The following is a 16,491-nucleotide window of genomic DNA, read 5'->3' as shown; positions in this document are numbered from 1 at the left end:
CAAGAGATTTGGGCAATACACCAGTGCAGATAATCCTATGATAAGTGTCCTGTTTTCAAAATGTTTTAATATTTTGGAGAAATAATTCTCCTACATGTGGTTTTCTAATTTTTTGATTTATATTAATACCGCATGACAACCAGTTTTTATATTTTACCATATTATCCTTAGCAAATAGTGCCCCCAGTTACTTCTAATTGTTTATGTTTTAAATCCTATATGGCAAGTCAGGTTCCCAGCATCCCTCTTTTAGTTGATCATATACGGGCGGATTTTAAAAGCCCTGCTCGCGTAAATCCGCCCGGATTTATGTGAGCAGGGCCTTGCGCGCCGGCGCGCCTATTTTCCATAGGCCGCCGGTGCGCGCAGAACCCCGGGACTCGCGTAAGTCCCGGGGTTTCTGAAAAGGAGCGTGTCGGGGGCGTCGCTGAGTGACGCCGCGTTTGGGGGTGTGGCACTGCGTTTGGGGGGCGGGCCCGGGGCATGGCGCCGGCCCGGGGGCGTGGCCGCGCCCTCCGGAACCGCCCCTGGGTCGGGTCTCGGCGCGCCAGCAGCCCGCTGGCGCGCGTGGATTTACGTCTCCCTCCGGGAGGCGTAAATCCATGGATAACGGTAGGGGGGGGGGGGTTTAGATAGGGCCGGGGGGGTGGGTTAGGTAGAGGAAGGGAGGGGAAGGTGAGGGGAGGGCGAAAGAGAGTTTCCTCCGAGGCCGCTCCGATTTCGGAGCGGCCTCGGAGGGAACAGAGGCAGGCTGCGCGGCTCGGCGTGCACCGGCTGCCCAAAATCGGCAGCCTTGCGCATGCCGATCCAGGATTTTAGAAGATACGCGCGGCTACGCGCGTATCTTATAAAATCCAGCGTACTTTTGTTTGCGCCTGCTGCGCAAACAAAAGTACGCGATCGCGCAGTTTTTAAAAATCTACCCCATACTGCATAGAATACTTGTTATATTTCACTTATTTTGGATTGATTTTTTTACATTTATGGTGCAAACAGATAAAAGAAAAGGCCACCGTTTAATTTTTGACATTAGTAGGAGGTGATAGAGGGACAACTTGATTTGTTACTGTTAACAGTTTGGAAAAATGCTAGTACTTGTATGAATAACGGCTGTATATGGTTGTACATCTGTTTTTTAGCATCCTGGGAAATGAAGATGGGCCAGACTGTTATGAGCTCCAGGTGTGTGTTAAGGATTACTGCTTTGCCCGGGAGGACCATGTGCTGGGAATAGCTGTGATACAGTTGAGAGATATGGTGGAGAAAGGCAGCTGTGCTTGTTGGTGCCCCCTGGGACGAAGAATTCACATGGATGAGACTGGACTTACAGTCCTAAGGATCCTTTCGCAGAGAACTAATGATGAGGTAGCCAAGGAATTTGTCAAGCTGAAATCGGAGTCCCGCTCCACAGAGGAAGGAAGCTGAGCTTTCATTTCCATTCATTTGTCTCCAGAAAGTGCCAAGATGTGCAATCGTTCAACAACTTTTCTTTGTTAGTAATTATGAAAGGTTCAACGTGTGAGTGTATGTCTGTTCAAAGGAAGCAAAAACTACTGAACAATCTTCTTATCAATTATTTATTTTTTAGTAAGTAGGTAAAGAAAACACAAATAATCCCTTTCAACTTTGTATTTGATAAATGGAGCCCTTTTGCTTTATGTATGTAATTGATTTTGTAACCTAGCCTTCCCTTCGTATGCTGGGTTTTGCCGTATTTTAGTTGTTGGCATGAAGCACTGTGATTCCACCCTTACAATAGGCAGTTTGGGTTTCCACAGCCAAAAGAAGAATACAATATGTGTTTAGGCTGAAGAATAATGTCCTTCCAAGTCCATCAGTTTTCTTCCTTCACTCTTGACATAGGTCTGCCAATGGCTGCTTGGATTTGTAATAATATGTAATAGACCCACGTGAAAGCTAATGAAAGAAGACTTAGAATTGCGCTGTGACCCGTGATCTCTCAGTGTGTCTGTGCTGTGCTCGCTCTCTGTGGAAATAAGCACTGTACAAAAAGAAAACAGAATGGCTGCTACCATTTTTTAGTTCAGAATGTTTTATTTGAACTCACTGAAAATTGCTTGATTTTCTTTCCATGAAGCATTTCAGGGTTTCTCCCAGAAGAGGGGATAGGAGCATTTGAGATGGTAAATCATGGTAACATCGGACAGTGTGTGTGTCTGGTAATATGACTTTCCTCCTTTGGTTCTCACTGTTGGAAATTGTTGTAAAAGCTGCATCTGAGGCTTTCTCCCTTTGTCTCATTTCTGACTAGAATTGATTCACTTTAGAATGAGCAAATCAATGCACATAATATACTATAACAAACTTTAAATAGATTAATTCCAGGGTTGCATGGGTTATGATTGTATTGTTTTATTTTTCTCCTACTTGTACAAATGTATGAAATCCTTTATTTCACTGGCATGCTAGTTAGTGTTCTTTAAAAGTAGACCATATTTTATGTTATTGCCTACAGATGTATTATATTTCACAATCCAGTGAACCTTTTTGTTTTTTAATCATTGTATGTGCCATTATTGGGAAGAATAATTTAGTCTTTAATAAATGATCTTTTAGCAGCACTGAATGCTTATTTTTCTTTCATTGAAAACAAAATGACCCTTGTGTGCACCATATCAAACCTTAGAAGAAGTCCTGTAGTAATTAGGACAGTGTTAATTTTCACTTTCTCCCAGGACAAGCAGGATAGTAGTCCTCACATACGGGGTGACGTCATTAGGCGGAGCCCTATTATGGAACACTTTTGCACACTGAATATGCCCAGCATGCCAGGATCCCTGTGTCCACAGGGGTCTCCCTTCAGTCTCTTTTTTTCCTCGCTGCAGTTGCCTCGCATTTAGGAGCTCTGTGAGATTTTTTTCTCACAACTTTTCCTACGGAAAAACTTGAAGTTTTACTTCACAAATAATTTCCTTACACAGGTCTCCCTTCGCGTACATTTTCATCGATGCTCGGTGAGTACTATTCTGTGTTCTCTGGTCGATTCCTGTCACCTCACTGTCAGTTCCCCCGGGTTACCAACCGTTTTGCAGCCTTCGTTTTTCTCTCCCTATGACTATCACACAATGCCTGCAGGTGTCCTTGCTGCGATCTTCCACTGGGTCCATCGGGGCTAGAGGGATCAGGGCTTCCACGGTTCCCATTGATGCCGTGGACGCCACCATCAATGCCGATGAGGTTGCCATCAATGCCGTCAGGGCCACCGTCGTCGACGCCGCCGTCGATCCATCGAGGCCGCTGTCGATTCTGTCAACGCCATCATCGATGCCACTGTCAACACTGCCATTGATGCCATCAATACACAATCAATACACACAAGTCTGATACGTCATGCATATCCAGCATAGCTCTCAGTTTCAACAGCAGGGGAGAAAGTCTAATACTTCGTGCATATCCAGCATAGCTCTCTGCTTCAACAGCAGGGGAGAAAGTCTGATACTTCATTTTCAGTCCATATCCAGCATAACTCTCTGCTTCAATGGCAGGGGGAATGAAGAAAAGTGGATCTAAATACAGACAACAACCAACAAGGACTGAATTACATAGTCTGGGTAAACAAATAAGCATGGGTGTAGCTTGCTTATTGCAGCGGTTACTACCCCTAACTAATTAAGCTAGATATTTCACTTAGATGCAGCTCCAACACTGCTCTCTACATTAATGGTGGGGGTGGAAGGGAAATAGAACCAAAGGTTACTAAGAGCCAAGAGTAACAGATAAGTATGAGAAAAAAAAAAAGTGTGAAGCTTGCTGGGCAGACTGGATGGGCCGTTTGGTCTTCTTCTGCCATCATTTTTATGTTTCTAATACCATTGATGCCACCATCGACACCATCATCGATGCTGTCGATCCTGTCGAAGCCGCCATCGATACTTACCCAAAATGTTAAAGGGGATGGAACAGCTCCCCTATGAGGAAAGGCTGAAGAGGTTAGGGCTGTTCAGCTTGGAGAAGAGATGGCTGAGGGGGGATATGATACAGGTGTTTAAGATCATGAGAGGTCTTGAATGAGTAGATGTGAACTGGTTATTTACACTTTTGAATAATAGAAAGACTAGGGGCATTCCATGAAGTTAGCAAGTAGCACATTTAAGACTAATCGGAGAAAATTCTTTTTCACTTAACACACAATAAAGCTCTGGAATTTGTTGCCAGAGGATGTGGTTAGTGCAGTTAGTGTAGCTGGGTTCAAGAAAGGTTTGGATAAGTTCTTGGAGGAGAAGTCAATTTTCTGCTATTAATCAAGTGTAAGAACATAAGAAAATGCCATACTGGGTCAGACCAAGGGTCCATCAAGCCCAGCATCCTGTTTCCAATAGTGGCCAATCCAGGCCATAAGAACCTGGCAAGTACCCAAAAACTAAGTCTGTTCCATGTTACCATTGCTATTGGCAGTGGCTATTCTCTAAGTGAATTTAGTAGCAGGTAATGGACTTCTCCTCCAAGAACTTATCCAATCCTTTTTTAAACACAGCTATACTAACTGCACTAACCACATCCTCTGGCAACAAATTCCAGAGTTTAATTGTGCGTTGGGTAAAAAAGAACTTTCTCCGATTAGTTTTAAATGTGCCCTATGCTAACTTCATGGAGTGCCCCCTAGTCTTTCTACTATCCGAAAGGGTAAATAACCGATTCACATCTACCCGTTCTAGACCTCTCTTGATTTTAAACATCTGTATCATATCCCCCCTCAGCCGTCTCTTCTCCAAGCTGAAAAGTCCTAACCTCTTTAGTCTTTCCTCATAGGGGAGCTGTTCCATTCCTCCTAACATTTTGGTAGCCCTTCTCTGTACCTTCTCCATTGCAATTATATCTTTTTTGAGATGCGGCGACCAGAATTATACACAGTATTCAAGGTGCAGTCTCACCGTGGAGCGATACAGAGGCATTATGACATTTTCCGTTTTATTCACCATTCCCTTTCTAATAATTCCCAACATTCTGTTTGCTTTTTTTGACTGCCGCAGCACACTGAACTGACGATTTCAATGTGTTATCCACTATGACACCTAGATCTCTTTCTTGGGTTGTAGCACCTAATATGGAACCCAACATTGTGTAATTATAGCATGGGTTATTTTTTCCTATATGCATCACCTTGGACCTATCCACATTAAATTTCATCTGCCATTTGGATGCCCAATTTTCCAGTCTCACAAGGTCTTCCTGCAATTTATCACAATCTGCTTGTGATTTAACTACTCTGAACAATTTTGTGTCATCTGCAAATTTGATTATCTCACTCGTCGTATTTCTTTCCAGATCATTTATAAATATATTGAAAAGTAAGGGTCCCAATACAGATCCCTGAGGCACTCCACTGTCCACTCCCTTCCACTGATAAAATTACTTATGGAATACTTAGGGAATAGCCACTGCTATTAATTGCATCAGTAGCATGGGATCTTCTTAGTGTTTGGGTAATTGCCAGGTTCTTGTGGCCTTGTTTGGCATCTGTTGGAAACAGGATGCTGGGCTTGATGGACCCTTGGTCTGACCCAGCATGGCAATTTCTTATGTTCTTAAGTTCTTAAGTGCCTATAATTAAAAACTCACCTGAGCTAAAAGATTCCAATGTTTCCTTGACAACTGAAAAGCATAATGTAAATATAAACAAAAAACTCACTTTGAAATCTTTGTATGCTGAAACCAGAATTCTTAAGAAGATGGGAGAATTAGAGTATATAGCAGTGAATGATGACATAGACTTAATTGGTATCTCAGAGACATGGTGAACTGCAATCTGATGTTGCGCTCCTTCGAGCCAGGGATGCCACTCCTCGAAAGGCAGTTTAATTGCCAACAACTTCTTATCCCCGATTGCATAATTACGCTCCGCTGGAGAAAAGCGTTTGGAGAAGAATGAGCAGGGGTGTAAGGTATGAGTGGCTGAGTACTGCTCCTACGGCAACATCAGAGGCGTCAACTTCGACGTTGGGGGTCTGGGTGGCGAAGACATGGCTCCTGGAGGAAGGCGGCCTTGAGTTCCTGGAAGGCGGTCATGGCCTCAGGTGACCACTGAGACGGATTGGCCGCCTTGTGAGTCATGGCCGTGAGTGGAGCGGTCAGCATAGAATAGTGATGAATGAATGATCTGTAATAATTGGTGAAACCAAGAAATCTTTGCAAGGCATTTAGTACTCACAGTCCAACAGAATGCTACAGGCCTTTGTTTCTCTGTAGCTCAGCAAAGTTCTGGAACAAACAAAGCCTTTAATACCCACAGTCCAATAAAATGCTGCCCGTTTCTGTCTCTCTGTAACTCAGCAAAGCTCTCAAATAAGCGCAGCAGCCAGTATGTCTGTGTTTATTTGTACTTAATATACCACCTATATGAAAAGATCTGAATGCTGTATCTCTCTTTGCACTCTGTCTGCCTCTAATGGGCCTTCATCCTTATCTGGTGGCCCATTTGATAAACAGAATACTGTATACACAATTATTCCTAAATCATTACCTAACAGGATAAGAGGGCATGAGATCTGGAACATTCAAAGGAGGCTGCATTTAAGCTGAAAGGAATCGCTGCTCTTTGATGGGGGCTTTAGCTAATCATTGTGTTGCATGACACACATTCACCCTTTTCCACGCAAATGTGCTATTGATTTCTGGAGTGGGAGTGTGGAATTGATAACTTTGCATAAATACTGTTATCCTGTTAGGTAATGATTTAGGATCTCTCCTATTAAGTGACTTAGTATCACAAATAGTGTATATTCTGCTTATGTAACTAGTAGTGCAATTTATACCTTCAACATACATTATGATTGTAAAAAAACCGTCTTCACCTTCCATTCACGCCCCTGTAACCCCCATGCACATACCTGGGAACTTTTGAATCCTGCTCACCCTGAGATTCCTCAAGATTAGTGGAGGGGGAGCGGCCATTTATCACCATCATCAATTATCACTCACATATTCATAATCATTGTTTTAATCACCAATTCATCACTCTTATTCAATCAGTATAATCATATCAATATTTAATATTAATCATCAATTCATCAGGCAGACCACTGAAACCCTGCCCAACCCACGCAGCCTGAGTTGAAAGTGTGCTCTTACTGTGGTGTATAATATAGTCATCGTGTTTGCCTTCTTATAGTGCGCTCGGCAGCCTGGAGAATTTCCAGAGTGTCCGGGCTAAATCCAGAGCATTCCCAGGTATGCCCATGGACTATATGTACAAAGTGAGTTTCTCTCTAAGAAGCCTGGAGAGCGAGAAGGGCATAGAGCATGCTCATCTGTTGAATGATTAAAGACAATACATAGGCTCAGTCCTTGGAGGACGTGGAGGTGGAATAAATGCACATAGCCAGCAGGAATGCCTACGTAGATTCCCGGAGGTGGTGCAAATCTGTGCTACCAGCGGGTTAGCTGGAGGTCTGAGTGGGTTGCAGGACTCAAGCAGATGGAGGAACGGACTCCCAAAAGCTGTGGAGCCAGAAGAATCCTCCTAAAGAGGACAATGACTTCAGAAACTGGAAGAAAGTTACAAATAACAAAAAGTCTGAGGAAAGGAAATTCTGTTTGTATTTCCTCTTACACAAATCAGAAAGATAATGGTAGAAACATGATCGTTCAAGTTCTTCTAATGAATACTTGGTTTAATATTATTTTCATGGCTGATGAAGAAATGTCTTTCTTTTTCAAGTGTAAGTTACATAAATAAAGTTATATATTTGGTTAAAACAAATAACTGTTTCTCCCTCTCTCTGATTTTTCCTGAGAAATATAGAAACATAGAAATGAGAGAAGAAAAGGACGGATGGTCCATCCAGTCTGCCCAGCAAACTTCCCATGGTAGTATCTGCCGAGCCGTGCAGATTACCCCCATGCATCAGTCTGTTTTGCTTGACGGGCTTTGCTTATGGACTTGGCCATAGACACAGTCCTGTGTTTTTTCCTTATTGTCTGAGCATCAGTACCCCAGACTGTAAAAAGGTCACGGCTCGTGTTGGTTGTCTCTGAATCCAAATTTCTTTCCTTTCAGCCCCCACTCCCTCCTTCGAAGCACAGAGCGATGTTGCAGTTGCATCAAAAGCATCAAGGCTTATTGGCTAAGGGTAGTAACTGCCACACCTGCAAGTTACCCCCCTGCACGCTTTCTTCATTTCCTTAGGACTAGGCCATAGAAGCAGTCCTGTGCTTTTTCCCTTGTGTCTGTGTATATCTGTATTCCAGACCATGGAATACAGATATATGTTGTTGTTTGAATCCAGTTCCTCTTTTTCCCCTGCCGTCTAAGCAGGGTGCAATGTTGCAGTTGCATCAAAAGACTCAAAGCATATTGGTTAAGGATAGTAATCTTGATGCCTTCTGCTAGGGGTAGTAACCAACATACCAGCAAGTTTACCCCCCTGCATGCTTATCTAATTTCTGTCCTCTAGCCTGTAGAGATCCACAGTGTTTATCCCATGTCCCTTTGAAATCTTCCACTGTTTTTGTCTTCACCACCTCCTCCAGAAGGGCATTCTAGGCATCCACTAGTCTCTCCATAATATTACACTGGAAGTGGAGGGAAGGGAAGTGAAAGTGAAAGTGTAAGGGGCTCAATATTCAGGAAGCAGCCAAAGAAAAAATAAAAACAATCCAGACTCTGAACTGAGTATACCACCAGTGCAAACAGCCAACACCTTCACCTCCCCTCCCCTATACCATCAATGCAAACAACCAATATCATCCCCTTCTATTACCTAATCATCTATACAAAGACACATCATCACCTCCTCTATACCATTAGTGCAAGCAACCAATATCATCCTCTTTTGTTCCTGCATCATCAATACAAAGAGCCAACATCATCACCTTTCTTCCTCTATACCATCAATGCAAGCAGCCAATATCATCCCCTTCTATTCCCTAATAATCAATACAAAGAGCTAACATCATCACCTTCCCTCCTCTATACCATCAATGCAAGCAACCAATATCATCCTCTTCTATTCCCATATCATCTATACAAAGATAAATCATCACCTTCCCTCCTCTATACCATCAATGCAAGCAGCCAATATCATCCCCTTCTATTCCCTAATCATCAATACAAAGAGCCAACATCATCACCTTCCCTCCTTGTTGCGACCGTCGCTGCCCGACGTCTCTACTCTGCCCACCTTACCGCATTGGCAACTCCCTCTGGGGTTGATGGAAGGCTGGCTGCTGCGGCGTCTTTCGGCCATCCTCGTGCGGCGTCCTCGGACCTGCCCGACGCTGCAATCCGCCATGTTGACCTGATGCCTAGGGGCGCGGCGCAGCCCCACCTCAAGTACCAGAAGTGGCGCGAACCTCAGGCATCCCCCTGAGATGACGTCATCTGCTTCAGTTATTTAAAGGTCTCTGAATTGCTAACAACTCGAGTTAGCAAGGATTGGCAACAGACTCGCTACGTCTTTCCAAGCTACTCTGCCTCCTCGGACTTACCAGGGGTACCCGCTCCTCGGGGGCCTCGTTCCCGGACTTCTTCGGAATTCACTTCTGCCTGGAAGTCATCGCTGCCTACTACATCTGTGAGTTACCATCGCACTCTCAGAGCTTTCCCTGGAACCAGGTACTCGCTCCTCTAGGGTCTACTTCATTCCAGCTCCTGGGCTTCTATGAGACATTGTGTGAGTGTTACCATCAGGTTCTGTCCATGAACTCTGCATACCCTGCCTACTCACTATATTTCAGTTTCTCTACAACTCAGCCTCTAGGGATCGCTGTTCCAGTATCTGAGGGACTACAGCCCAGCTGGGCATTCCAGCTCACTACTGCCACCTCTGGTGGTTCAGTATACTGTCTAATAAAAGAACTAGTGTGTGTCTGTCTCCTAACTCTGAACCTGACCGGTGGTCCCTCTCGGGATCTTCCCCCGGGGGCATGGTCATCTGCCACCGGCCAAAGGATCCACCCACAACTCTCCTAAATAATACTCTATACCATCAATGCAAGCAACCAATATCATCCCCTTCTATTCCCTAATCATCTATACAAAGAGCCAACATCATCACCTCCTCTCCTCTATACCATCAATGCAAGCAACCAATATCATCCCCTTCTATTCCCTAATCATTTATACAAAGATACATCATCACCTCCTCTATACCATTAGTGCAAGCAACCAATACCATCCTCTTTTGTTCCCGCATCATCAATACAATGAGCCAACATCATCACCTTCTCTCCTCTATACCATCAATGCAAGCAACCAATATCATCCCCTTCTATTCCCATATCATCTATACAAAGATACATCACCTTCCCTCCTCTATACCATCAATGCAAGCAGCCAATATCATCCCCTTCTATTCCCGCATCATCAATACAAAGAAGCACATCATCACTTTCCCTCCATGTGACAACAACATCACTGCTTCCCAAGTCCCTTTCCTGCGCCATCATTGCAACATGCAGCGCCATTAACTCCAATTTATTGCCCATCTCCTTCAATCTAACTCCACCCTTTTACCTCCAGTTTGATTCCTTGGGGTCAATATTCAATGGCATTTATCCTGATTATCTGACTAAAATTTAGCCGGATTATGTAGGGGTGTTTCTTGGAAGAGGAAAGTTATCCAGCCACTTAGCTGATTTGCAACTATAAATGGCTAAGTGAGTTCAATAACTTTAGACCTGCCTCAGAGCAGGCCTCCAATTTCGCAGCCTTGTCATTTAACCAGATATCTTCAAAAGAAATTCAATAAATGGCACTTCTCTAAAAAAAGAAAAATGCATCACTGTGGGCCTCTTGGCCCAATTTGTGCCCCCACCACCACAAATGTCTAAAACCCCTGCTGCCTGAGGGCCTCCCCAGACCCTGCCGAATGTCAAGAATGTAAATATCAGGCCCAGCCCTCCAGCACGGCCCCCTTCCTCCTTAGTAAATTTAAACAAAATGATGGGTCCTCACCACCCCCACCCCTCTAGTCTGCCATTCCTCCAGGCCCTGCCACCCACCCAGTATCTGAAATAACTTTGTACCTAACTAGCCATATTCAAAAGCTGGCCAGTTAGGTTTAAAGATATCCAGCTAAAGATAGCTGGATAATCTTAGGCGACTACATTCAGTGGGAAGTTTATCTCACTGAATATCCGGGACAAGTTATCCATCTAACTGTAGCCGGATAATTTTTCTGCTCACCGGCTTCCTGAGTATTGAGCCCCTTACACTTTCACTTCCCTCCCCTCCACCTCCAGTGTAATCTCCTTCCGGTATCTATATATTTATATTCTTCTTACTCTGAGACAGTACAGGCTTGTGTATATTATCAGTAGCTTATAGTCCAGACAGCAGTATGCATCTTTTATAGTTTACCAACTACCATGCCCAACACTACCTAAAGACCTCAACCATGTCTTGCGTAGGCAAGGACTGCCACTAGGGGGAGCTGCTTCCTAAGGATCTACCTTTTTGGGTTTAAAAAAAAACAAAAAACCATTGCTGCACAGAGTTCAGTCTTCTTCAAATGTCTCTCCTTTAGTACACTTATTTTGTGTGTGTGTGTGTGTGTGTATGAGTGTGTATATGTGTATCAGAATTTCAGCCAGTGAAGTTTCATAGGTAAAACAATCTCTGCTGTTCCTGTCTGTGTCTCTCTTCTCTGTATCTAAGAATATATGTGCATAAGAAATTGCCATACTGGGTCAGACCAAGGGTCCATCAAGCCCAGCATCCTGTTTCCAACAGTGGCCGATCCAGGCTATAAGTACCTGGCAAGTACCAAAACACTAAGTAGATCCCAGGCTACTGATGCCAGTAATAGCAGTGGCTATTCCCTAAGTCAACTTGATTAATAGCAGGTAATGGACTTCTCCTCCGAGAACTTATCCAAATCTTTTTTAAACCCAGCTACACTAACTGCACTAACCACATCTCTGGCAACAAATTCCAAAGTTTAATTGTGCGTTGAGTGAAAAAGAATTTTCTTCGATTAGTCTTCAATATGCTACTTGCTAACTTCATGGAATGCCCCCTAGTCCTTCTATTATCCAAAAGAGTAAATAACTGATTCACATCTACCCGCTCTAGACCTCTCATGATTTTAAAGACCTCTATCATATCCCCCTCTTCTCCAAGCTGAACAGCCCTAACCTCTTCAGCTTTTCCTCATAGGGGAGCTGTTCCATTCCCCTTATCATTTTGGTAGCCCTTCTCTGTACCTTCTCCATCGCAACTATATCTTTTTTGAGATGCGGCGACCAGAATTGTACACAGTATTCAAGGTGCGGTCTCACCATGGAGCGATACAGAGGCATTATGACATTTTCTGTTTATTCACCATTCCTTTCTTAATAATTCCTAATAATTCCTGGGTAGTAGCTCCTAATATGGAACCTAACATCGTGTAACTACAGCAAGGGTTATTTTTCCCTATATGCAACACCTTGCACTTATCCACATTAAATTTCATCTGCCATTTGGATGCCCAATCTTCCAGTCTTGCAAGGTCCTCCTGTAATGTATCACAATCCGCTTGTGATTTAACTACTCTGAATAATTTTGTATCATCCACAAATTTGATAACCTCACTCGTCATATTCCTTTCCAGAGCAAAGTAAGCCATTAAGCATGCCATACTGGGTCAGACCAAGGGTCCATCAATCCCAGTGTCCTGTTTCCAATAGTGGCCAGTCCAGGCCATAAGAACCTGGCAAGTACCCAAAAACTAAGTCTATTCCATGTTACTACTATTGCTAGTAAAAGCAAAGTTTATCATCTGGCACCAGACACATCTCCTTACAGTAATCTCCATTGTGCGGCTGTAACTCGCTCCCTTTCTCTCTGTATGGATGGCCCTCAGGATGGCAGATACCTGGGTGGCCCTCCTTCTCAGGTTGGGTAGTGAGAGCTCCTTGGACAGAATTGACTCTCTTTCCAGCCCTGGAGTCTCTATTTCCACCATAAAGGACCCAGATACTAAAACAACGTCCGTGCGCAACACCCTTTCCACCCAAGGATAGAGACTCTCGTGAGGGGGGTTCTCTCAATGAGCTCCTTTTCATTCCCCCCATCCCAAAATAAACCCAGTTTGGAAAAGTGAAAAACAAAAAACTTCTTTCTCCACACTGCCGGCAGGAAGGGTGGCAAACGTCCTCCCAAAACCAAGGAATCAAAAAACAAAATCTTCTCCAAAACCCCAAATCAAGGCTCTTCTGTGGTGAGTCCCCACTGTCCCTCCAAGAGTTGTGAGATGAGAACAAGGGGGTCTTCTCTACCCTGAGCTGGGCTTAACCCTCTCAAAGCCAGGAGAGATAAATTCCAAACATCAGCTCTTAAGATGAGGTTTCTCTTCTCCGACCCCTTCAAGTCAGATGGAGCACCCTGTGCTTACAGGGTGGGGAGCTTTGCCCCAGAATCAGGGAACCTACAGCGACAGAACTGATCCTACTCCTCAGAAAGCTCACAAAAAATAGCTACACCACATTCTCTCCCCGCCTGCAGTTACGAGAACAGGAGCTACCAATTCCAGCATCTTCCCAGGAGCTGCTCCCCTACCTCCTAACCTGTATCCCAGGCTAGGGCCTTCTAGTGCAGCTCCCAAGGGGTCTCTACACAGTGTATATGGCTAATGTGACTACATCTTCCACTAAGACTCCAAAGTTTCAAGGAGTGAAGTCATCCTCAGGTGTTACGGTGCAGTCAGCGGCAGACCCGCAGCACGGCCCCCTCACCTCTCTTCAGTAACTCCAGCACTTGGTCCCCTGTCTCTGGCGGCGGTAGGCCGCCAGCTCCGTCCTCGGGCCACCCCTGGTGCCTCCGGCTCAGCTACAGACCATGGTGTCTCCAGTCCAGCTACCATTTCCACTGCTCCGCGTGGCCCACGGAGAGACACTGCTACTCGACGCTGCACGCCCCTCCCTAGGCACGTGCACATCACTGAACCTTAAGTAGGGCCCACAGCGGGAGCCGCAGCCCCGGATGTATTTAAGCACAGGCTCCACTCCCTAGCTTTGCCTTTGCATCAGGTCTCCTCGCTGGTCAAGTACTCGTTGCCTCCTGAGAGATTCATCTTGTTCCTGTGTTCCTGTTCCTCGTTGACCCTTGTTCCTGATTTCCTTGATTCCTGTTCTTCAACCCTTCCTCAGATTGCCTACATGGACTTTGACCCTGCTTCGCCTGACCACGCCATTGACTCTCTCCAAGCCCGGACCTCTGCTTCACCTGACCACGCCGTTGCCTCTCTCCAGACCCAGACCTCTGCTTCGTCTGACCACGCCGTTGACTCTCTCCAAGCCCGGATCTCTGCTTCGCCTGACCACGCCGTTGATTCTCTCCAAGCCCGGACCTCTGCTTCGCCTGACCACGCCGTTGACTCTCTCCAAGCCCGGACCTCTGCTTCGCCTGACCACGCCGTTGACTCTCTCCAAGCCCAGATCTCTGCTTCGCCTGACCACGCCGTTGACTCTCTCCAAGCCCGGACCTCTGTTTCGCCTGACCACGCCGTTGCCTCTCTCGACCCCGGACCTCTGCTTTGCCTGACCACACCGTTGCCTCTCTACAGACCCAGACCTCTGCTTTGCCTAACTACATTTGTCTACCTCCGTCATCAGACTTCAGCCTTGCTTGTCACTATTTGCCACCCTGTCTGACTTTGTTCCTTTAGCGCCCGGGTCTCCGGGACACTACCTCATCCAGTACCAGACTGAATCATCTCTCTACTGCTGTCTTTGGGCTGACTTCGATCACTCCATCAACGATGACATACAGAGGCCCACCTAAGTCCAGCCGACCCCGGCACCCAAAGGCTCAACCCGTGGGGAACGAGAGCTGGTATTGGTGAAGTGCCAGCTGGCCTCTGTCCATCAGCCCACTTCGCCTGCCGACGGTGGGGACCCGTAGGTCCCTACCTACGGGTTGCATCAACCCCACCTCAGCCCAAGGGTCGTCCTCTAGCGCAACATCAGGGGCCTGCCTGCAGCTTTCCCTGTGCTAATTACTTCTGGCTGCAGTATTTATCCCAGTAAATCTTTTATTTATTTATTTATCGAGTTTTATATACCGTCATTCGGTTTCGCCATCACAACAGTTTTACAAAGGATCGCTTTCTGTAGTCGTATATTTCTATATTCCTACAGATTTACAATTGTTCACATGGCTTTTTAATATACAAGTGTATACTCTTTCCACGAGTCTTTCAGGTATTAGGCTGATCTCTTTTTGTAAAATCATTAGTCAAGTGTTATTGGGAGATTTGGTAAGCTTTTGTAAACATCCATGTTTTTAGCTTTTTTTTTTAATGTTTTTAGATTCTGTTGTGTTCTTAGTTCCGTTGGAAGGGAGTTCCAGAGCTTGGGGCTTCCTAGGGATATAGCTCTCTTCCGAGTTGTGGTAAGTTTGTGACAGATTGGTGGGATTTTTAGTAGGCCTTTATAGCTGATCGTAGATTTCTATTTGGTGAGTGAGGTTTTATAAATGCACTGAGCCAGTTTGTTTTTCATATATTATTTTGTGAATTATGGATAGTACTTTGTAGTCAATCCTGTATTTTATTGGCAGCCAGTTTAATGAGATGAGGGTTGGAGTAATAGGATCGAATTTTCTTGTTCCGGTGAGAATTCTGGCGGCTGTGTTTTGTAGGATTTGTAGAGGTCTGATGTGGTAATAGGTACGTTGAATAGTAGAGAGTTGCAGTAATCCAGGTTGGAGAAAATTAGTAGTTGGAGTACTGATCTGAAATCATTGTGTGACAGGAATAGTTTTAAGTGTCGTAGTGTTAGGAGTTGGTGATATCCATCTATGATTTTTGCGGATATGTGGTTCTTGTAGGATAGTTCTTTGTCAATTAAGACTCCAAGGTTGCGTGCGTGGGTGACGGGCGATATCGCTGTGTTACGATTCAGTATTTTGAGTGGAGGCATGATTGTAGGATTGTTTTTTCTGTCCATCAATGGGGATACAACGCAACATTTAGAGCAAAGCAATCAGGGAATCAGCAAACTGTAAGTCCCACTGCCAGAATGTGGTAGGCTCAAACGCGTCCAGATCACCCGAGACTTGAGTTTATAAGTAATTTTCCTTTTCAAAATAACACATGTAACCCTTTCTACTACTATTACTACTTAGGACTTCTATAGTTCTACTTCACGTATGCAGCGCTGTACAAATACACGTAAGAGACAGTCCCTGCTCAGGAGAGCTTACAATCTAATCAAGACAAAAATACAGGACAAAAGAAGCTTTGGGAATTTTATTAAGATAAATGGTTGAAATCAGTAAGGCTGTGAGTTGGAGAATCAGGGGTTAAGATTTAAAAACAGCTTTAGAAAAAGGGGGTTTTAGATGGGATTTAAATAAGGCCAGATAGGGAGCAGGACGCCCCAGCTCAGGAAATCTATTCCAGGCTCATGGTGCAGCCCAGGTGGAAAGCATGGAGTCTGGAATTGGCAGTAGAGGAGAAGGGCACGGATAGGAGTGACTTATCGGATGAGCGGAGTGCACGAGGAGGGGTGTAGGGAGAGCTAGGAGAGGAGGTGAGGAGCTGCAGA

General features: G+C 44.9%; 1 protein-coding gene across 4 annotated transcripts in view; it reads left to right on the top strand.

Moving 5' to 3' along the window:
- The window catches only part of UNC13B (unc-13 homolog B), a 1,232,326-nt gene extending 1,229,744 nt beyond the window's left edge, over positions 1–2,582 (top strand). For 2 of the 4 annotated variants that reach the window (XM_029581856.1, XM_029581857.1), the window contains one exon: positions 1,140–2,582. In XM_029581856.1, coding sequence (XP_029437716.1) covers positions 1,140–1,425 — 286 coding nt within the window. In that variant the 3' untranslated portion in view covers positions 1,426–2,582. The remainder of the gene's footprint in view (positions 1–1,139) is intronic. The other 2 variants (XM_029581864.1, XM_029581871.1) reach the window with 1 other exon arrangement.
- The last annotated feature ends 13,909 nt before the right edge of the window (positions 2,583–16,491 follow it).

The sequence above is a fragment of the Rhinatrema bivittatum genome, chromosome 1, assembly GCF_901001135.1.
Source record: "Rhinatrema bivittatum chromosome 1, aRhiBiv1.1, whole genome shotgun sequence".
Taxonomy (NCBI): Eukaryota; Metazoa; Chordata; class Amphibia; order Gymnophiona; family Rhinatrematidae; genus Rhinatrema; species Rhinatrema bivittatum.
The sequence above is the reverse complement of the archived record's forward strand: the minus strand, read 5'-3'. Positions and strand labels throughout refer to the sequence as shown.